At 40.9% G+C, this 22004-nt stretch overlaps 1 protein-coding gene and 1 long non-coding RNA gene across 3 annotated transcripts in view; one reads left to right on the top strand and one right to left on the bottom strand.

Annotated features, from left to right (window-relative positions):
• The window catches only part of LOC119717305 (uncharacterized), a 95527-nt gene extending 81767 nt beyond the window's left edge, over window positions 1-13760 (top strand). The window contains exon 3 of the long non-coding RNA XR_005266592.2: window positions 13153-13760. This is a non-coding gene — a long non-coding RNA (uncharacterized lncRNA). The remainder of the gene's footprint in view (window positions 1-13152) is intronic.
• ZCCHC24 (zinc finger CCHC-type containing 24) overlaps window positions 1-22004 on the bottom strand; it is a 111326-nt gene that overhangs the window by 78936 nt on the left and 10386 nt on the right. For both annotated transcript variants that reach the window (XM_027460142.3, XM_027460141.3), the window contains exon 2: window positions 13912-14112. In XM_027460142.3, coding sequence (XP_027315943.1) covers window positions 13912-14112 — 201 coding nt within the window. The remainder of the gene's footprint in view (window positions 1-13911; window positions 14113-22004) is intronic.

Genomic DNA, 22004 nt, shown 5'->3' with positions numbered 1-22004 from the left:
TAGCTGCAGAGTGGTTCCCTTTATAGGAGGCACAAACATTCAATAGCTCTGTTCAGTCTGACAGCAGACACCTCCCAGAGTCTGTGCTGATGCTAAACTGATGCTCTCTCCGGATGGTCAGAAGATTTATCTCTGTACTGGATCTCTCTCTCTATATATATATATAGAATCTCTCTCTCTCTCTCTCTCTCTCTCTCTCTCTCTCTCTCTCTCTCTCTCTCTCTCTCTCTCTCTCTCTCTCTCTATATATATATATATATATATATATATATATATATATATATAAAATTTTATATATATATATATATCATTTTATATATATATATATTATTATATATAATAAGAGAGAGAGATTCTGTACAGGATTTATGTCTATACTGGATATAGCTATGGGCCTTTGCCACTGTCCTCCATGCACAACAGTACAGCATTCAGAGATGCGAAGCTTGAAAACCCCATATTTGCAGAATGCTGCATTATGTCTTCTCACTACCTATGGTCACAGGACTTCTGAATCAGAATTAGCTGGGACCAACTGGTCCGGAGCAGAGGCAAAGCTTGCCGAGAGCTCGGAGAGGAGGTGCAAGTGCTGAGAGAAGGTCCCTTCTGTTGACTGCTCTGCTTTCTGGCACAAAGGAGATTGCTACCAGCAGAGCAGCATTCATTAGTGAGCAGAACTGAGCTTTCCTGGGTTGTGAGCTGAGCTGAGGCAGTGTTACTTGCTCTCACAGAAGCTAAAGCTCAGCAGCAAGGTACCTTGCACTTTGAATGGGAGAAGGCAAATCTGACCTCATTTCTCCCATGTTAGGGGAGACAGTTACTAAACAGAAATGCTGCATTACGCACGCAAGACTGACCCTGGGAAGAGACTAAGAATGCAAACCACAGACGCATGCCTTGAGAAAGCTCAGATGCTAAATTATAGGGAACGGACACAGAACTGACTCAAGTGACTGAGAGGGAGCTTTTGCTTCATGGCCATAAATCCTCCATCCACAGGTCTGGGAAGGGCCTGTGAAGGACAGAACTTCTGTAGCAGTGGAGCAACCTTCCTCTCTATCTTGCCAATCTAGAGGGGTGCTGCTGTTGAAACATAAAGGCAAAAGTAGCATAAAAGCAACTTGTGGCTTGTTTTAAATCAAATACAATGGAAATGAGGAAAACCCAACCTGTGCCTACAGGAACACGCCTTGGAGTCAAAGCATACCTTAATATGCTCTGATGTTATTGAAAGCACAAAGGACAATGTTTTTTTCAATTACACACTTGTCTGAAAACTACTGCAAACATTCCTTTGACTTAGTCATATAAAAAGCCTAAGTAAAAATTTATTTTTATTAAGCAGTTCCCCTAAAAATGAAGAAAACTTCTTTTTCCAAGTGGCTCCTTAGCCCAAGACTCATGGTACAGAAATTTCTTCTCAGGCCTAAAAGTGTAGTAATTGTAAGGATTATATCATATTCTAGACATGTAAAACAGAGAGAGAAAAAGATGTGAAGATATAGTTGTAGGGGGCTACATATAATTTTCTGAAGTGCCAGAAGACTAACAGTAGGAATTCACCTTTATGGCATACTGGGTCTCTGTATGCTGTGGGGCTCCTGCACCATGGCTCTGCCAAGCATTAGGGTTCGTGTTGAAAGACGATGACCCAGAGCTACGGCTGTTGGGAAATGAGCTGGCAAAGGAGACTGAGGGCTGCAAAACAAAATTCCTGTGAGGAATTCTTAGTCTGGGGAAGGACTGGACTGCTCAGTCTAAAGCTTTGTGGTCAGGGAAGGGGTTATGGAGAAAGCCTTTGGGCTGGAAAGAGGCTGCCAAAGAGACTGAGGGCTGTGGAAAGAATCGTCCCCGGGGAATTCTTAGTTTTGGAAAGGACCCGGGCACCTTGTGTGCAGCTCAGCCTGTGACTGGGGTCAGGCTTCAGAGAGGAAGCCTGGAGTTATAGCTGTGAGACTGCAGATAATCCTCCAAAGAAAACCAGGGGACAATGTTACCATTCTCCTTCCAGGTTTATCAAGTCTCTAGGTGGTCTGGGACCCTGAAACAGCACAGCCAAGGAAGCAAACAATTCAGTAATTTCCTTCACATTGCTTTTTTATTTCTGACTCAGAATTGCCATTTGTGATGCTCAGTGTAATTTTTCAGTAGCAGTGCTGAATTTGGGACATACTAGGCCTGTTTAGGGCTCAAGGTATTTGATAATCACTTGATTTCTTCTCAACTTTTCCACCAAGAATCTTGATTTGTGACCAATTTTACCTCCAAGCTATCCTCCACCCCCCCACCCCCGCTGCCCTCTGGTCTCTGAAAACATGCTGAAATCTAAAGTTTCAGCCATTCTAGGAATCTCTCCTGGTTCTTTTTTTCCCAATCTCTGAGAAACCTGATCCACCAGATGGGTGGGAGAGCTTATTGTTTTTTTGTCTGACATCTGGATTTCATTAGCAGACTCATGCGTGCTGAATCAGGAATGGGAGCTCAGAAGAAAGCAGATGAGAGTTAAAATTGTGTTAATGCTAACAAAAATAAAAATAAAAATGCCCCATTCCTCTCTCCAAGTTTGCAAACAAACACAAACCATGAGTCATGTGGTGAGCTCAGTGTAAGCAGCACAGCCCTTATCAGCTGTACCCACTTAGACTGATGCTGGATGCATTAATGTCTCAAGCACCGATGGAGAAGAACATTAACTTGTTTACTTACATATGTCGACATCATTTAAAAAAAAAAAAAAGAATCCTTTCCAATAGTTTCACATGAACAACGCTACTTTTCAGGTTTGTGAGCTTTTGAGAGAGTCTCCTGTCTTCTATTTAAATCGAGTCAGTACAGTATGCAAGGAAACAATTTACAACATACCAACCAGGTAAGATGTGCTGCTCAGGAGACCACTGTAAATGATAGCAGCAAGAGGGAGGGTTTTCTATTTTGTTTATATATTTTTTTAAAGTTTAACATGCAGCAACAGGAGCGTTGTCCTAAAAGTCAGGGTGTTATTAATTACCATAGCTCTCTTTACTGAATAATAGAAACAGCAATGTAAGCAGCAGCTGTCTGTCAGTCCTGGATGTGGTGCTGTGCTGTGCCAACAGCCTCTGGATGGTTGTTAGATCTTTTTTTTTTTTTTTTTTTTCTAAGACTGATGGCTGCAAGCATACAGCATCCATCTCCCCGAGGCACAGGGAGCTCAGGCTGAGTGCTGTGGCACCCAGCCACAGCCCTGTCAGCTGCAGGCACAAAGCAGGGGAGATTGAAGTAGTATTTGTGGCTGCATTGCACAGGGAAAGAGGGATGGACAGACAAAACACTTTTGGTCATGTTGTAGAAGTTCGAATGAGTCTAAGATAAGGAATCAAAATAACAAAATGGAGAAAAGGCAGAATTAGTAGTTCATGTGTTGTTTAAATTGGCATCTCTCCCCTCTAAAGAGGGGGACCTCAACCTACACATCTGAGGTGCACATACAGCTGCTGTACTCAGGCAGCACAATGGTATCACTCAAGGTACAGCTGCGTAATATTCTTGTATTTGCAGAAAATGGATGGAAACATTTGGTCACTAATGCAGAAATGACCCCCACGTTCTAAAATCAGAGCGGTTAGTTTCATTTGAATACCAGCACCCCAGGCTACATCAGAGGTACGGCTACCTCCTGTCCTGAGAAAGTTACTTTCCCGTTACAGGTGGATGTGTACTTGCCTGTCACAGGTGTGTAACCACCTCAGGACAGAAATGAAGCCATAATTTTACACGGCAAGTAACAGTTTTCAAGGAAGCCTGAAAAATACTGGACATAATTCTCCACTTTTCCATGTTTGGTGTAAACTCTGACAGTGGCAGGCACAGCAGAAAAGCTCAAAGTGTGACCATGGTGGTGGCTTGTCCTCATGTAAAGGGTTGCAGAGAAGCAAGCCCAGGCACACCTGGCATTACAGGATGGACTTCCTGTTGTTGTGGCTAAGAATGATGAAGACAACAGCACAATTTTAGCCTCTTGTCATTTAGTTCTAGTTTATTAGATCTGCTAAACTAAGACTTAGAGAAATCTGTCTTAAGTAGCAGACCTCTGATTAGTATTGAGCAATAAAAAAATGCAGGTCTGGAATTAGTTTTATTTTTATCTTTTATTTTTGAAAGCTATTTAAACCAATGCATTCTTTTTTTTTTACTTTAATAATGAGTCTCCTTTGACCTTCTGGAAAAACAAAACATTTTTTCCCCACCATTTCTTTGAAATGAGCCTTTCTCACTGACGTTTTTTGCTCTTCCTTCTTGCATTTTCTCACCTCTGTAATCAGGCACTAGGGGTAAGAATAGCATTCTCCCTGCTCTCACTTGCTACTGTGATGGTCCCCTTCCTGACCCACAAAAGACCCCGTGGGCAGTGTTGGGGAGCTTTTGCTTGGGCTGCAGGTGGTGTGGGTGTGCTCATTCAGGTGGAACTATCGATTTGCCTGGGCTGTTGCAGAGTTTTATCTATAGCTGCACACCTGTGACGTGGGTTAAAATTAGAGAGGGATTCAAAACCAGTATTTTGTATGTGAAATCCTTGGGCCTGGGAAATTACACTGAACTCGGGTCCAAAATTAAAGCTTGAGACCACATCTAAAGTCTAGTTGAAACATGCTCTTTCTCTGCAAGAAAGAAAAAGGGGTTGTTTTCAGGACTCGGTAACACAGATGTCCAAGGGTTCTGCTCTACCCCGTGCACATTTCTGTACAGCCAAAGAATGAGATAGAAACAGAGAGTAGTGAGTGTCTTGTTGAATATCAGGCTAAAACCTGAGGCTGAACTAGTAATCAAGATTAGGTCACTTCCAAGATGTCTGCTGTTACTGCTAAAATCCCCAAATGTTTCAACTTATGTGCCTGTCCATGGGCTTTATTGCCTTAGCTAATAATTTGGCACTGACTTGGCCCTGACATGAAAGGCTTATTCTTCATTTTGTCTAATTGCTATAGGAACATTTTAGCTTTTCTGCCCTGTAAAGGAAATTTGGAAGAAAAGGCTTCTTTTTTAAGGAAAGAAACAGGTTTTTGCAAACTTTGGAAATGTCTCCTTAAATGTCTTGTCTTAGTGACATGTCAGACGATTTCTGGTATAAAATATAAGATGCAAAGGAAGCAAGTTTATGGTAAGCTTATCAGCAAATTTGACTATTACTTTATTTCAAGGTGTATTTTGCTATTAAAAAATGTGAGAGTTGATAGTTAGCATTGGTGAGGTGATGCAGAGAAACAGCAAAGGAACTGAAGCAGGACTTGTGCCTGTGGTCTGACGTTCTGTTCTCAGCTTTTTTCAGCTGGGCAGTTGGGGAAAACTTTAGGTTTCTGAGACTCATATTACACATCCATACTACATAAATACACTGACTTTCTGGATGTAGAGTGGAGTCAGAGCTAACACTTCCAAAATATAAACAGGAAAAAATATTATGCAAGTGACTGCTTAATGGTACTAATTTTAGGGAACAAATACTTTTTTATAATACTGAAGGCACTAGGAGTGGCTTTATGTGGAAAAAAAAAAAATCTAATTCAAAAGAAATACAGTTTCTGCTCTCACTTGAATTTGCAAGAAAATTAGCATGATTAGATTGATGGGTCCTTGAAGTCTTTGGGTTTGGTGTTTTAGCAGTTACAAACACTGACTGTCCTTTCACAAGTGTGTACTGAGTGCTACTGCTGTAACAAGAAACCTGCAGTTTTAATAGCATCTGCACTAAAGTGCCATTAATTTAAGGCTAAAACATGCAACTTTTACTGTGCAGGCAGCAAATGGCAGCTCTATCAAAACGTGCTCCTTGTGGGAGGGCGCAGTGACTGCAGAGCTACTCTGAAGGGACAGTCTCTTTACAGACTAAATGCAAAGCAAGTCCATGAACCCCAGCATCACTGACAAGATCAAATGCTTTGTTCTCCAAGACTTGCAATGCCTTCCAAAAAAAATTTCCTCCTCAGGTCTCTCTTTGTAGCACCAGGATTGCTGACTGTAAATAAGCCAGCTGGCTCAGTATACTCTGAGAGGTCTTACATAAATACATGTGTAGGTGTTTATGTGTATATTTGTTGTTATAGTAAATGCCTGTTTGCCTCAACATTTAGCATTATTGTATTTTGTGCAAAGTATTTTATGTAAAAGCACAGAGAGGAAGGATTGTGGTAAATGCTAGAGCTGGGAGATATACCATCACTCATAACAATGAGTGATCTCTTATAGCTCAACCTGAAAAGTTGTTTTATTATCATAAAATAGACTCACAGAATCATTGTGTGATCATGAAATAGACTCACAGAATCATTAAGTGTGGAAGGGACCTCAGGAGGTCATCAAGTCCAACCTCCTGCTGCAAGCAGGACTAACACTGAGTTCAGGTCAGGTTTTCTAGGGCTTTGTCCAGTCAGATCATCTTGAAAACTTCCAAGTATGGATGGAAATTCCACAACCTGTATTTCACACTAAACCAAAATGCTCTTATGAAGTGAGAAAACATGATTCACCCAATGTTCCATTACTACTTGCTTATCAGTGCGAATGAGGAGTTTATAAACAAGTGAGGTTTTGACCTGGTAGTCCTTGCTCTACCTTATCTCCAAATCAGCTCGCGGAGAGCTGGAAACCAGACGTTACTTTCCCTCTTGAGAGGAATGCTCATGCTCATAGTAATTGTTTCCAAGCTAAGCACTTAATTATGGTTTATCATGAGTTTTATTGCAAGCTAAGCAAATACCAAATTGTTAGTAAACAGAGTTCAGATTTAGACCAATGCAATAGCTATGTTCAGTCTACTTCAAAGAAGTTGGTAAAAATGTCCCACTGACATGCCCAGGATTTGGATCTGATCTGTTGTGCACAGTTTTTAATTAAATTATGCATGTTCACTGTAATGAGCTGTATTATTGATATGCAGATATACAATAATAGCAAAATAAGGTTGGGAGATTCTCTGGGAGGTTCTTTCACTTGTCTTGGGACAGGATCACCTGTGAAAATCCTGATGTCTGTTTATCCGTAGTATTCCAAAAGTTTACCAATCATCAAGAGCCTCCCTGAGCACTCTAATTCAATGCCTCCCAGCATCTCCCAATTAGAAACAGCCAAATTCAAGCCCAGTGCTCAGGACTCATTGGCTGTGGGTCTGGAAAACAAACCATGCCCTTTATGGAAGGCTTTAAGCATACTTGCAATTTATTATGTCTTTTGGGAAGGGCCAAACAACATTGGTTCTGCAGCCTTTAATCAGAAGTCATGTTTCAGAGACCTGAAGTTAATCTCCTTCATCTCTACTCTTCCCTGAATGACTGTGCTGAACCTAGACCCCAATGAGGCTTTATCAGTGCTGAAACCCTCTTCAGTTAAAATGCCAGGTATCTGTGAGGGCCTACATTTAAACAGCATTCATCTCCTGATGTCCCCCTTGCTGTCAGCGGTCATCCCCCTTTAAGCTTATCTAGGTAGTGAATATGCAAGTGAGATACAAAAAGCAAATAAAAAAGTTGGAACACAGTGAAACACAGGCCAGTTGTGAGGCAGGTCTTGCAGTGCCAATCCCATGGCCACCCTGCTGACAGAAATTGCACGGGACCCGAGAGGCCACCCCAAGGTCGCTGCAAAGACCAAGCACGCATGCTCTCTAACAGTATTTGCCTTGAGCATATCTGTTTACATCGCATTTCCCACAGCAGAAAAGCTTGAACTTGTACCCGTAATGAAGACTGAACCACAGCAATAATGGCTCAGTGATGGTACATAAGGAAGAGTTTGGTTTTGGCTGCTCTTCCAGACTTTGGGGAATGCAATTATCAAGCAGCGCACTAAAGAGGAAAGGGGAACAGACACAGTTCACTAGATATTTCTGTTTTCTTTTTCACTATCTAATTGCTCTTATTCTGGTATGTTAGGGTTTGCTATCTTCTTTTGTAACACCCAGTTTATCACACAACAGGACGTAAATGCCACACGTTGCAGCCACGGCTTCAGGAGTGCTTGGGGAGCATGCTCTCAAAGCTGGGCTGGTGGGATCCCCTCTTCTCAACATATGGCTGGCCGAGTTGCTTGCCCCTCTGATAAATGGTTTAAAGGCATGACATGCACTGGGTTTGCAGAATTTCCAAAATAGAGAGCAATGAGTATCTTTTGATGTTTCAGACCTTTAAAGCAGCTTAAATTTCCAGAGGTAAAATGGATGTTACAAAATTACAGCTCACCAGGTTTTTGTTACAAGATTTCTGCAAGTCTTCACAGTAAAAGCAGAAAAGATCTGAGAAGAATGTGTTCAGCTAATCTCACAAACTCTTGAGAAACTTGGCAGGGCTAAGTTCAAACATATGAAAAAAAAATAACCTGCAATAAGTTTTGTGTTGTATTTGAAAACCTAAAGTTTTCAAAATGACTGCATATAGTAAAAACAAAAAGCAAAACAAATCCGAAAAACTTAGCCAAGTCCAAATAATCTAAAACAACTTTATCCAGGTTCTGAGTGGAAAAATATGAATAAATGAGAGTAATATGTTGTGTATAAACAAGAAGGAGAGCCTCAAATTGTTCCAGTATGTCATGATGTGCAAGTTTACTATGTGCATAGGTGTTTGCAAAATGAATACCTAAGAATTACAATTTCTTAGACATTTAGGTGAAGAAATATGCACTATATAAAAGGGGTTAATGTGTCAGTGTGTATTTTTAAAATAGACAATTAAGGGTCTGGATACGAATAGATTTGTCTTCTGAGTGCCATGTGCAGTTTGAAAACAATTACAGCACAGATTACCAACAGGGTTTTCTGTCTGTATTGGTCTTATTAAAAGCAGTGCTACTGTACCAGAGATTAATTTACCTGTTGTTTTATTTTATTATATATCCCATGTTATCATCTTAATCTCTGTAAGTGGGATACTGTTTTTAGTGATTCGAATGTCATTTCATCCATATCAGGGATTCACTGTCAGGCTTTTACTAACTCTCCCAGCCCAAAGAACTGAAGCATAAACAAGCAAGATCTGTACAGCATGGTATCAATTGCCCACGACTATATTCTGATCAAAAAACGTAGTGAAACCTGCAAAGCTGAGTCATATGGGGGGTTAGATTCCTGTGAGACTGTAGGGCTCATCCTGTAACTGAGTAACAATACCAATATTTCTCTCAGTTTACTGGAGGAAAGACTTGTTTATTTGGAGGCCATCACTAGATAACTGACAGATTACTGTAAAATGTAGAAATTATAACTATAAATTATTGTTTTCAGAGTGAATTTTAAAGACTTTTTCAGCCTATGATCTTCCTTAACCTCAGAGCTTCCTGAAATATCATTTTCCACTATAAATATGTATTTTTATTAAGACCTCTAAGCCAAAAACCAGAAGGGTAAAATGTTTGTTTTTGTAATGATGGCAGTTTATTCATCATTGCCATCACAGACAGCCTTTGGTACCTGGAGAAAGCACAGCTGTGGACTCCTTGAATTTTGAGGACACTTGAGAGCCTTTCACAACCATAAGGCACAAGACAAATGAGATGACTGCTTCAGGCATGAGAGTTGCTGCAATCGCGCAGCCAAATAGCTGCCTGCTGAGCTAGCTCTGCTGCCAAAGACCCGCTATATCTGACTACAGGGAGGGACAGCTTCAGGGCAGCATGATCTGGCAGAGCGAGCTGTGGACAGGGAAAAAAGAACTAAGCTCAGCTTGACGCTGATTTCTTCCACATCCTGCATGAAACCACAAAAGCAAATCTATGCAAACTCAGGCAGCCACAGTAATTACCTACTACTCCCGTTGACTTGAATACGTATTCTCAAGGTACTTGAGTTTGGCAGGATCTGCTCCAAAGATCACTGTTGCCAAAGGAAAGACTCCCATTGTTGGCCTCATTAATATGGATCACGCCATACATTTCATTCACAGAGCAAAAAACGCAGTCCGAAATGAGACTAATGTTGCGTCCCATTACATATATACCTGTGGTAGTATGTCTGTATTTCTGTAAGCATGCACGTGCATTATCCTCTATGAGTATAGCACAAAATTTGGAAATACACACTGCAATGGTTCTGTATCTCCCAGGGACTGGACTAAACAGTTTTTAGAGAGCTTGGCACTATCAGGGGGTACAGAACAGCTTCCTCAGCAAGCATTCTGTGCAAGGTGGCTGGAGTCATGTATTTTTGAGTGACTAGGTCTGCATATATTTTCACAAAAGATTTGACAGTGCTTGAACATAGTTAGGACAGAGAAACCAGCAGATGGAACTTATGCTTGGCAGAAGCAGGCGGTAAAGCACTTTGGAAACTTTGAGTACAGCAATGCTGTGCTGGAGCTCAGGGCTTGGACATGTCCAGGACAAACCATTACCTCCCAAATTAACAAGAGGAATGACATAGGCAGTAAATGAGGTCTAGGATCTGTGTCCACGTCTTTCCTTCCAAAAGACAATTTTGAATAATGCTGACAGTTTAGTCATTCACTGACTTCTTAAAACCTGAACTAGGACTTTTATTCGCACAGGTCCGTATATGCTGCATCAACCCTCTTGTACTGTACTTTGTGTGGGTTAGATCTATATGACAGCATTATCTAATATGTGATTTTGTGATTCTACGACTAAGTGTAGAGTGGCAACATCACAGAAAAGTGGTAATCTCCAAAACATTACACTGGAAAGGAGCAAGATTCATTTTGTAGAGGCCATGCACAGAACAAAAGAATCCACTGTTCATATTTTATACAATTTGATAATAGGTGAAAAGAAACAATGTGACTTTTTAAAATGTCTTATGTGATTTTCTGCATCTACATTTTTCTACTAGAAAAAAAAAAAAGCAAACACAGAAGTTTGTTAAATCCCAGAATTTCAGTTTCCGAACAGATTATTTTGAACAGGATATCAGACGAACTGCAGATACCCGAGGTACTAAAATACTAAAGCTGACCTTTTCTCAATTATAATTATTTAGCCTCCTAGAAGATGATCATCACTTAAGATAAAATCAATACTTGTATTTCCATCAGTACGGTACACTATCAACTCTGAGAAATAACACATCTTTACAATGTTCATAACAAGCAGATTTAAGGGAGGATATAAAGTCTCAAAGTTGTTACACAATTTCTATGTTATGCCAGAAAAACTCCGTAAAACACCCCTTTCAAAATCTGTTTCTTATTAGGCAATTGTATTTAAAAAAAAAAAAAAAAAAAAGATTTTTTGATTTGCGTTTTGTCCAAATCAGATTCGTTTATCTCTTGTCTCTTTCCAAACCCAAGTACTTAAAATATGCAAAACTACTTTGCTTTTTTTGTTTTGTAGAATTTGAAAAACAACTTTCATTTTTGACAGCATTAGTAAAACTTAGCATCGAAATCTAAGTGATGAAGTAGTGTATGTAATGTTCAAATAAATAAATCAATTATCATCAAAAGGAGTGGTAGCAAATGGGGTCTTTCTAATTAAGGTCTGACCCTGCTGTCAGTACTCCATTCTTGTGCGCAACGTTTTCAGAGTTGTGAATGTAACTCATGCTCACCAGGTCAGTCCCAGTTGATCTGTTCTCAAATTTAGAGAAAATAAGGCAAGTGCTTAAGTTCCGGTGAAAATTTGTCTGCTGTTGTTCAAGAACACATTTCACTACTGACTAGCACTTGCTTCTGTTACAATTCCTCAGCGAAGAACTATTTTCATATCACCTGCTCCTTAAGTAGGACATGAAATTTAACTTTGATTTGTAGAAACAGGTAGGTGCCTAAACAACACAGGGCACTGATGAGGTCTGATCTGGGGTGCATTCTGTGTTTGTAGTCGCACATGTTCAAGGTTATGGAAAGCACACACGGACAGCCATGAGCACTGGGGAACAGAGAGGATGACTGCCTTTTGTGAGGGGACCGAGAAAGTCTTGCTCGACTAGCCCTACAGAACGCATGCTGAGAGAGGATATGGTTGCAGTCTATTAATACATACTGAGATAAACACCAGGCAGGGAGATGAGCTATTTCAGGGAAGGACATTGTTGGCAAGAGAACAGATGACTACACAGTGGACACAAATTACATTTATCCTGGAAATTGAAAGATTTTTAATAGAGTGAGGTTCTGGAGCAGCTTCCCACTAGAGCAGTAGTGGGCAAAATAGTGATGTACTTCCCAACTAAAACTGGGTTAGTTTATGAAAGGCACTGGACGATATGGCTGCCTGTAACTGTAGCTATGATGTCCTGCAGTCCTCCAGTCATTACTTGCTTATTGGCCAGCCCTGGGTTATGCTCTTCAGGAAGCCTTTTCATTACCTTGTTCACAGAGAAGTTGAAGATATTGCTAGTATAAACTTAATACATGGGGAAAAATATACACAGGATGTGCAATTTAAGTAAATTAATCTTCCTACCTGCAAAACAAATAATGCATTTCTCTTCCAACACTGACATGTCCACTTGAGACCATCAGTGCGAGCTGCAGCTTGCGTGCATTGGTCATCACGGGACTCGTTGCATCCATTTGACTTCCTACACCGCAGGGTAGAGTCATCTCCCACAGCTCAGCACTGTGATTGCCAAGCACACCCGGCAGTTGTAGTTCTAATCCTCTTGCTAGGTAACGTATGCTGTTATGTGGTCCTGTCTCAATATTTTGCTGTAGCATGCTAAACTGAGTGCATTAAACACGGAAGTATACAAACAGAGTATTTTTGAGCTTAATCGTTCTTAAGGAAAACTTCACGTTTTCCTCAAGAGAACTGCTTTACTCAGTGTGTATTTAAAAAAAAAAAAAACATGAAGTAAAAATATTTTCAAGTGCCACGCCCAGGTCTGCAAATTGTAGCTTAATTCCACAGCTTTCATTAGGACTAATGAAAGATATACAGCTAAATTCCATGAAGAAAACAGCTTAGCCCATGCATAGCAGCAGTTGGAATACACTCAGTTAAAGCTCATCTGACATTAGACTTGATTTCACACTGACCTTGCTCAGCTGGCAAATGCTTTTCTGACTGTGTTTTGGCTTCTATGTCTGACATCCCCGACTGCCACAAACTGTGGTTAATTCTACGCAGATTAATTCTGCTGAAAGTCACACATTAAGAGGGTAGGAGGTTAACACCACAGTAAAGTAGATAACAGTAATGTCCACATCTGTATTTCTGGAATATTGGCAGAGCCTGAGTTTCCTTGGGACTCTACATAGAATATTATTGGAGTTGTGGAAGTTGAAGCCAGAAACACAACTGCATCCAGCTGAAACTTGAGAGGATGGAGAAACCTCGCACATTGTGGCTTGGATCCTCAGGAAAAAAACTGCAGATTGGTAAGTGCTTTTAGTGCACGCAGGTTTATGCCGCTTTTCTATGGAAATAAATATTGCCAGCTTTGCCACTACAAAAAAGTTCTTGGAGTCCAAGACCATCACATCTTGCCAAGTATAGCAAACCACTTCTATCAGAGGAGACATTTTGCACTAGATAAACTTGGAGCTTGTGTTACTGCAACTCTAATTCAAAGTTCCCATCCAGTGTAACAGTTTATTTTCCTTTAGCATATGTAACTTGTTATATTTTTTATTAAGTGCCATTGCTAAACTGACTATAGGGTGTGCTGCTTGAAAATGTAGTTTACACAATCTATGTGACAGAAAGTTACATATTAGCCACTTTTTAAGTTTCCAAAATCTACTTATGTGCCTTGTAGAGTATCTTTTATAATGCTTATCTGGTGAATGAAATAGCTTTTTTTTTTCTTTCCTGTCGGCATTGTGATAAAGAATGGATTAAAGGAACACATGGCTAGCTTGGCATTTTGTCAAGATATTTTTTCAGTGTTACTTTAAAGAACTATTTCAGTCAAATTCTGTGTTACTAAATGAACGAATGTTGAAAAATTTTCACAAGGGTTTTTCCAGAATATTGTATATTGCTTACCTGTGGGCAGTCTTTGATGTAGTGTCCCTTGTTAAAGCAGAGGTGGCACAAGTAGTTAGGAGGTGGCCTCTTGCTGGGTTTTCTGGCTTCTGAAGAAAGGGATAGGTCAGAAAAATGCTCAGTGAGGGAGCTTAACCCATCCACTATGTTGTTAAGAGAGCCATAAGGAGATGCACTCTTATACAGACTGCTGCTCAGAGCCTGCAAAAGAAAAGAAAAAACTTACATGAAATGTAGCATGTGAAACAAAGACTGTTTTCAGACTGATCTGGGTAAGGGAAGGATGAAAATGGCAGAAAAAAATGTGAGAAGTTTTTCATTAAGAACATGGCTACCTATTTGAGGGGAGCAATAAAGAGGTCATTAATGAAGAGGTTTCTTGAAGGCAGAGCTGGTCACCCCACTGCTGGGGAACCTACAGAGCTGGCCATGGTTCACTTAGCCCAACCTTTCCACTGAGCAGTGATTGCTTTCTTGTGTTTGATCGTACCGCAGTCGTGGTGTGGTTAGAACACACAGGCAAAAAGAACAACCCACAAAAGGCAACATTTTTGTGTCCAGAACTATTTACAAGAACAATACTGAAGTCAGGGAAAGGAAAAGAACACCAAGAAAAACACAAAATGATTTTTAATTTCCAATCCAGTTAACCTGATAGTCAATATAGAGTCCTGTGTTCAAGCAATAACAAGAAATGTTCAGATTAAACCTTCTGTGATTTAAATGTTTCCTGCTAAATGGTAAATACCTATTTTTTTGTACTTCACCTTTGTAGGATCTTCACTCTCTCAATATTCAAATCAAAACCCGAAACCCTTAATTTGTTATTCTGTAATTTTAAAACTAAAAGAAACCCATAATCACCTATATACATAATCTTCCTAATGGAGATAACAAGTATTCACTCTTTTTAATGTTCTAAGACTCAAAAGAAACTGTGTAATAGTAATTTAAGGAATAAATGGAAGCTTTCTTTTTTTTTGTGTTTTGTTTTGTATTTTTGAACATGGTAATGAATCACTGTAGGAACAGAACGAACCCATGTCCTTTTCACCCTGAAATGATGGGACACATTTGATAGGGTGTTTCTCTGTTAGGGCTCATATGCCTCACAATAGTGCTATAATTGTGTAATTCTACTGGCATCAAAGAATTACTGCTGACTTATGGGAAAGTGAGGTAAGAAGACATCCAATCTGTGACTCTATGGAGACCTTGTGTTTCAGTGCTATTAAATCCAAATATTTAAGTGGAGTCTTCAGATAGGTTATTCAGGTATTTTGAAGGTGTAGAGAAATGGGTTGAGATAGCTTGTCAAATAGATTTTAAAGGGGATTACATTTATCTCAGAGATCTCAAATATTCAGGATAGTGAATGTGGTTTCTGGGTATGAGTCACATATTGCGAGAATCCTATGGAAGCCCTAGGCACCACTCTGCCCACTCTTCCTGGAGTCAAACACAGCTTACTGAGCTCCATTAACCCCATACAAAGCCAAAGCTGGTGCACGGCAGCAGGATCAATCCAAAGGGACAGAGGGTGGTAGTCCAGAGCCCCAAACCCTGCCTTCACTTTCCCATTGACCTGCTTGCTGCCCCTGAGAAAGTGATTACAATTCTCTCTGCCCTTTTAGTCTGCGAGATGGAATAGCATGTTTTCTATTTACAAAACCATGAGCAGAATGAGTGTGATCTCACGGGGGACTTCACACATCTTCTGGCACTGAAATGCCCAACATTTAACTCCAGCACAGTGCCAATATAGTCCTGTTCAAGATGTTCTGGCTGCTGGGAGGAGAGTCAGCCACTTTGTTTCAGGGGTTAAACCTGTACATTTCAAAAGGAAAAGTTATTGCACAAACTAAAGAAAAGATTTAAGCTGCTTTAGTCATCAAGTAAGCAAAGATACCTCCAACAGTCCCTGGAATTTATTTTCTAGGATTTATTGGACACTATTGGAATGAGAAATTCTTGGCATCAAATTGCGAAAAGGAAAGGGAAGTGCTACGGATGCCAAAATACTATTAATTAAGGGTCTTCAAGAAGTTCTTGTCTCCCTAGGAGCCACTTTCTCTTACATACACTTGGAAAATACAAAATCTTTCTTAAGAGTCCCTCTTACTAAGAGATTCTTAAAGTACTTCACATGCATTAAACACATCAGTAACTTTGCAAATTCCCTATAACCTGATTTTTACAGAAGTGTGTATATCCACACAGAACGTGTGAAATCCCAAATTCTTTACCTTGCACTGAAACGTGGAACAACCCCTGGGGATGCAGAATGCATAACTCCTGCCTACCAGGAGGTGGCTGGTCCTGCCCCCAGGGCCAGACCCTTGAGAAGACCAAACATGCCTACCTGCTGCTTTCATTGGGCTTTGAATGGGACATATGGCTCACAGAGGTGACCGTTTTCCTTTCTACATATCCTTTACACTGAGCTGCTCCAACCATTATAGCAGAGCATGGCTGTGTTAGGGAATTCTCTCCAACACAGTTCTTGGCATTTTTCAGGTCAATGGGAGAACCAACAGGTTGTAAAGGTCACAGTTTTGGCCACCCCATCATTAAACTTTCTTTACAAATCTTTCTTTGTTTAAACCGTGGCAGCCAGAAGCCTTGTGACAGGCCAGGACTCCATCACAGACTACTGGCTGTATTGACATGAAATCTGTCTTCGCAGCCACCCACAGCTCTATGGCCAAAGTGTGACACATGGCTCTGAAAACAGCCACCCGGTTCAGCTGGCAGGGCATTTGTGCAATATGTGCCAAAGGTGGCCACACCAAAACACTGCCATGAGACACTTCTCTATAACCATCTTAAGGCCCAGTGTTAAAACAAGGAGAAAAAAAAAAAAAAAAAAAAGCAGATGATGGCTGAAGAGATATGGTGGACATTTTCAATGCCACTGGAGCTTCAAAGAACAATTATTTCATTAAGGAAAATTCCTAGACAATCCCAAGATGCAGATTGTCCTTCCTGGTACAGAGTCAGGCAAATTGCTTCAGCAGTTCCTGCCAGCCTGACCTGGAAAATGGCCGTACATCGGTTTAGCTGTGAGTCAATATGAAAAGCATATCAATCTGGCACTTGAAAGATGCCATGAAGAGCAGCAATGCAAACAGCGCTACATCCTGTCCCTAGCTGTGGAAATCTCCAGTTCTTCATAATGAGATGAGGAAAAAAGACATTCCAAAAAGCCCAGTTATATAATAAGGGTGGTGGTGGGAAAATTTATCCTGGCCCTGGAATGAAATAGCAAAAGCCCAGGAACATGTAAAGAACATGATGAAAGCAAATGGTGATTTAGCCCATCCTGTCTTTGTAGAAGACAAGGGATGAATGAATATTGCTGAGATACATAAACCAGTGTTTTTTGTCTGGGACACTTAGCAAATCAGCAACCTAGTCCTTGCTGAGTGTTTGCACTGCTGCAAAGGGGATTTTTAAGGGGGGTTTTGAGCAAAAACTTTGAATTAGTTTCACACTTAAAATGTCCAGGGGATGATCGGGGTGACGGGTAGAATGCTGATGGTTTTATAAAGATGACAGTAGGCAGGGAAACAGGAAGGAAGAGGGAAATGTATTCTGACTCGTTCCGACTTTGAGCAGATCTATGAGATGCCAGGGAGACCGCTCCTCTGAGGGGAACCACCAAAAGCAATGACCGCTTTGTGCCCACGAGGTGCCCCTAGCAAAGTCAGCCTGTTTCCTTAAAATGAAGATAATACTTTTAAACCACAAATAATACCTCCCACTAGGAGCAGAGCAGGATTTGAGCTTGGCAGTGAAAGGGTTAGTGCTCTGAGGGAGCCTAGAGACCACACTGCATGTCTTAATTAGGAGGCTCATCAGCCCAGCTGCAATGAATTCAGGATTTCCTTATCTTGCTGCACTGGGAGGGTGGGGGAGCTACTGGTAAAACTTAGAAACGTGCTTGGTGGGAAGTTCTGGCTGATAACGTAAGTTTGGTTGTTGTTTTTTGGTGTTGGCGGGTTTGTTTTTCTTCTTATTGTGAAGCTTGTTGACTCAGTTGAATGGGAACCAAACTGAAAATCTGGTGGTCTGTTTTTAGAAGGTAACCTCTCTGCTCTGTAGGTCTTCAAACTGCATCTGTTGGTGGTGCTGGGAAGTAAGGCTTCCTTTGTTATTTGTTTGCAAAGTGTTTCCAGTTAAAGGGTATGCAATCAGTAAGGTTCCAGTCCAGCCCTTTGTGACAGAGGCAGCTATTGTCTTCTCTAGCTGCCTTACCCTGCTCCCAGTTGGGCAACATATGTGAGGGACTGAGGGGTTCCAGTGTCCAGCTCACCTCCAAGAAATGCCTGCTTATGTGAAGGATCTGGCAAACGCTCTTGATTCCCTTGGCTGGTCCCCGCCTTTCAGAGACAGCTCTGGGGATCCACGTGCCAAGAGGTGGATAAGGAAACACTGGAACAGAATTTCTCTCTTCAGCTACTTTTTCAGCATTGGTATGATGTTAAAAATTAAGGAAGTGGTGCTATACGCAGTGTGATGATGCGTGGCACACTTGAACAAATAGGTGATAAGCCTTTCTTTCCAACCATCTCCTGGTATGGCTATTGCTTTAGCTGTAAAGGTATTTTTTTTTTAACTATGGTTAGGAAGGACAGATACCATAATAGCATTTCAATTATGACAACATTTAATTTTGTCCAAAGGTGATGGGATTGCGAGTTTTTCCAGAGCCCTTGCTTACAGCTGATATTAATAATTGATAACAATCTGCTTAAGTGGGAATGGCACCTTGTTATTAGGATTTATAGAGGCTGATTTATTTATTTATTAGGATTTATTTAGGTATGGGATGTAGTATGTAGAGGCATGCCTGGGAAACTCAGTTTCTGCCTGGAGTTCAGTTTCTGGCTGCTGAACCCTGAAGGTGGTGGTAAGGGCTGCAGATCCCCTCGTTACCCAAAGCTGAAATGACCTGTGTTGGTTTAACTGGTTGGCAGTCTGTGCCTGGCCAGTACATTTGTTTAGGGCCCTTGGGTTGTTTGGTTTTATTTTTATTTGTGAATTACACTTCAAATATATATACTTTATTTATCCCTGTCCCCTTGAAAAACAAAATTCAAACAAACAAAGCAACCAGCCAAATAAACAAAACAAGCTAACAAACAAAACCTTATACTGGTACCCAATACTTCACTAGTTAAAAAAGAGGACGGAGAGAAGTATTTGAACTCTGTAAATAAGCATGAAGAAAATGCAACTCCTTGCCTTTCTTGAAGGGGACTGATGTTTAAGCCCAAATACAATAGCTAAACCTAGATAGAAGGAGCCATATAATTCTCCTAAACTGCTGGATTCTGCACACATAGTGTCTGTTCACTCAGATGGCTTTCTTGGTTTCTGCTAGTTAAAGGATTTATCACTCAGGTTTGCAGAGGTGACTGCTCCACCTTAGGAAGATAACTTCCTTTGGCTGTGGTATCATTACTGTGACTATTTGACCTGAAATCCAGTGATTTTATTTTTTATTTTTTTCTTCTTAAAAAGGCAGCTGCTCAATACTAAAATATTCATCATCATTTATAGCTGTTTAACAGCATCTCTAAGGACTTGTGAAAGAATCTGTTCAAGCTATAAGTTGATACAATTTGTGCTGGTTCCCTCTGCATTTTTATTAATTGCATATACTTAGGTGAGCTCCTATAGTACTCTGGTATTCTTATACTGTCATTAGTTCTTGCATGACATGGAATAGGCTGTAATTGGAAAGCAATGAGCAAAAAAATTTTTGATGACTTATTTTTGCTTTGGTATTTAGCCAATGTGCTAAAGCAAACAAAAATAAAGCAGCCCTAACTCGCAGAGTTCAGTTTAAGTCAGCAGGCGCCATGGCTGTTTGAAGTTTGCTGGAAAAAGGAGTTGGGTTGCCCTGTCATCGGCGTGAAGAAGTAAGGTTTTCATATACTGTAAATTATAAACATTCTCCAGTCTGTGAAGTGTCTGTGATGGTAACCAGACTAGCTACACTAATTATTAGCCCTGCACTAAAATGTCAAAAGGTGCTGAAGTTGTTTATCAGCTTGGATTTTCGTGGAGATAAGAAGTGAGTGTATCCCTGCGCTGTGTCATGAATAAAACAGTAGGACAGACAAGTCACTACCCTCACTCGGTTGCTATTTTTATGTGAAAGGAGGGAGAAATCTGAAGCTATCAAAACAGTAATTCAGTGGCTTCTACATACTCATATACAAAACTTAACCTGAGGGCCTGCATCTGTCTTCCCTGGTAGTCACGCAGGGCTTGTTCCTGACGTGGGACTTATCTGTGGGGCCATGCACCGTGTGTGAAAGCAGAACAGTGGTACCTGAAGATGAGCGTGTCTGGAGAACAGCACTTCCAATCTGTGGCTTTTTTGTGCTCCAGTTCCTTATAAATGGTCAGACCAGTGGCTTGATTTTGTTCCCAAAGAAAATATTCAGTGCATGATCAATGTTTATGGTCAACCCAAAAGCCTTTTGAACGTAGAAGGTTAAGTAAAAATACTGTTTTAAATTTAGTTATATTAACTTCAGGCAGATCAAGCATTTAATTACCAATGCTGAACTGGAAAACCTCAAAAACTGCTGCTCTATGGCTTATGTCTGCTTTAGCTCTTCTGCCAAACTATAGACACCTTTTCAGAGAATAGTTAAAGAGGTTACTTAGTAAAATTTTATCACTGGACAAGTGGAAACAAAGCTTATCGCTTGCTGAAGAAAATGCCTGGAGGAAGGAAAAAAGACCCAGGCTTCTGTTTCCTTCTGAAGTCAAAGCTTAAGTCAGCTGTCAAAAAATTGGTCCTTAGGCTGACTTTAAGAAAATGTCAATTACTCAAGCTCCTTACTTAATGTAGGTAAATGTAGATGAGTCAAGTGTACCTACATTCATCCTTCTGTCTGGGGATTTAGATAAACACATGCTTATATTAATCTGCTAATGCCTGCTTCTAAATACTCACAGAGAGAGGGCACTAGGATTTTCCCTCTAGAGAAATGGGTGTTTTGAGGAGACTACTCTGAATGTGGCATGATTTGTCAGTAGTTGTGAAGTAAGTCAGTGGTAGGGTAATGAATCTTTAATGTAGTGGCTAGATCTGTCTAATCTAGCTCTTCTAGATCTGCCAGCTTGGTTGGCTGTGGCTTCTCAGGCTGTAATTGCTTCTCACCTCTTAAATTGCTTAACAGCAAGTGGGTGCGATAAGCTTCTCTGTATGATTTGCGTACCTTCACTTCATGGAAGAGTTGAAGAGCAGCACATGGCACCATCTCGCCTCACTTTAAATCTGCTGATCTTTAGAGTCTTGATCCAAAGCTTTCAGTGTTTGCCGTTCAGGACTTTCACACATCTACAGATCTTAAAAAGTGCTGCTCCCTGCCTGCTCAGTGGTGCAGAGGTAACAAAGCTGGCAGTGAAGAAGTTCAATCACTGCCATTGGATTGCTGAACTTGAAGCAGGGCTCAGAGCTCTCTGCTAGCAGTGTGATCCTTCCTGTAACAGCATCAGGGGCAGGTTTGGTGTGGATGTTGGTGGGGACACTTGTCTTATACACTGTACAGGGACCTCACAAACTGTCTTTAATGTCTATTAACAGAAAGGTGGAAAAGGAAAGGACAGATGTTTGGTCAGAGGTGCGCAGTCTTGGAGGAACTCTCTAAATCTCGTACCAAGCTCTGCAGGGATCCTTTTCATCAGCTGAAGGCTAAACAACTGCACACTTATGTTAGAGAAGCTCCAACACATGAGCACTATATTAGGGACAAGGGAGACCATTCACACTGCAAATTACTTTAACACATCCCCACAGGAGCCTTCATTTCTCAGCCTGTCCCTGGGCTGCCTGCAGCTGGATCTCCCCTGGGTTGCAGCCCAGTAACCTCCCTGACCTTCCCAGAACGAGCAGCGGTGGGGGCGGGAAGGCCCCACCAGATCCCCTAATCCCGGTGCCTCCTAATGCTGCTGAAAAACGAGCATATTTTGCGGGTGTCAAGATGGGGTTCTCAGGCTGCAAGGAGGCTATGAAGGTTATAAAGCGAGGGGAGAAACGGATGGACGTATTTTGACCCCTGCACTTTAAT

The sequence above is a fragment of the Anas platyrhynchos genome, chromosome 6 (genome assembly GCF_047663525.1).
Source record: "Anas platyrhynchos isolate ZD024472 breed Pekin duck chromosome 6, IASCAAS_PekinDuck_T2T, whole genome shotgun sequence".
Lineage (NCBI taxonomy): Eukaryota > Metazoa > Chordata > Aves > Anseriformes > Anatidae > Anas > Anas platyrhynchos.
This window is presented reverse-complemented; position numbering and strand designations above follow the sequence as displayed.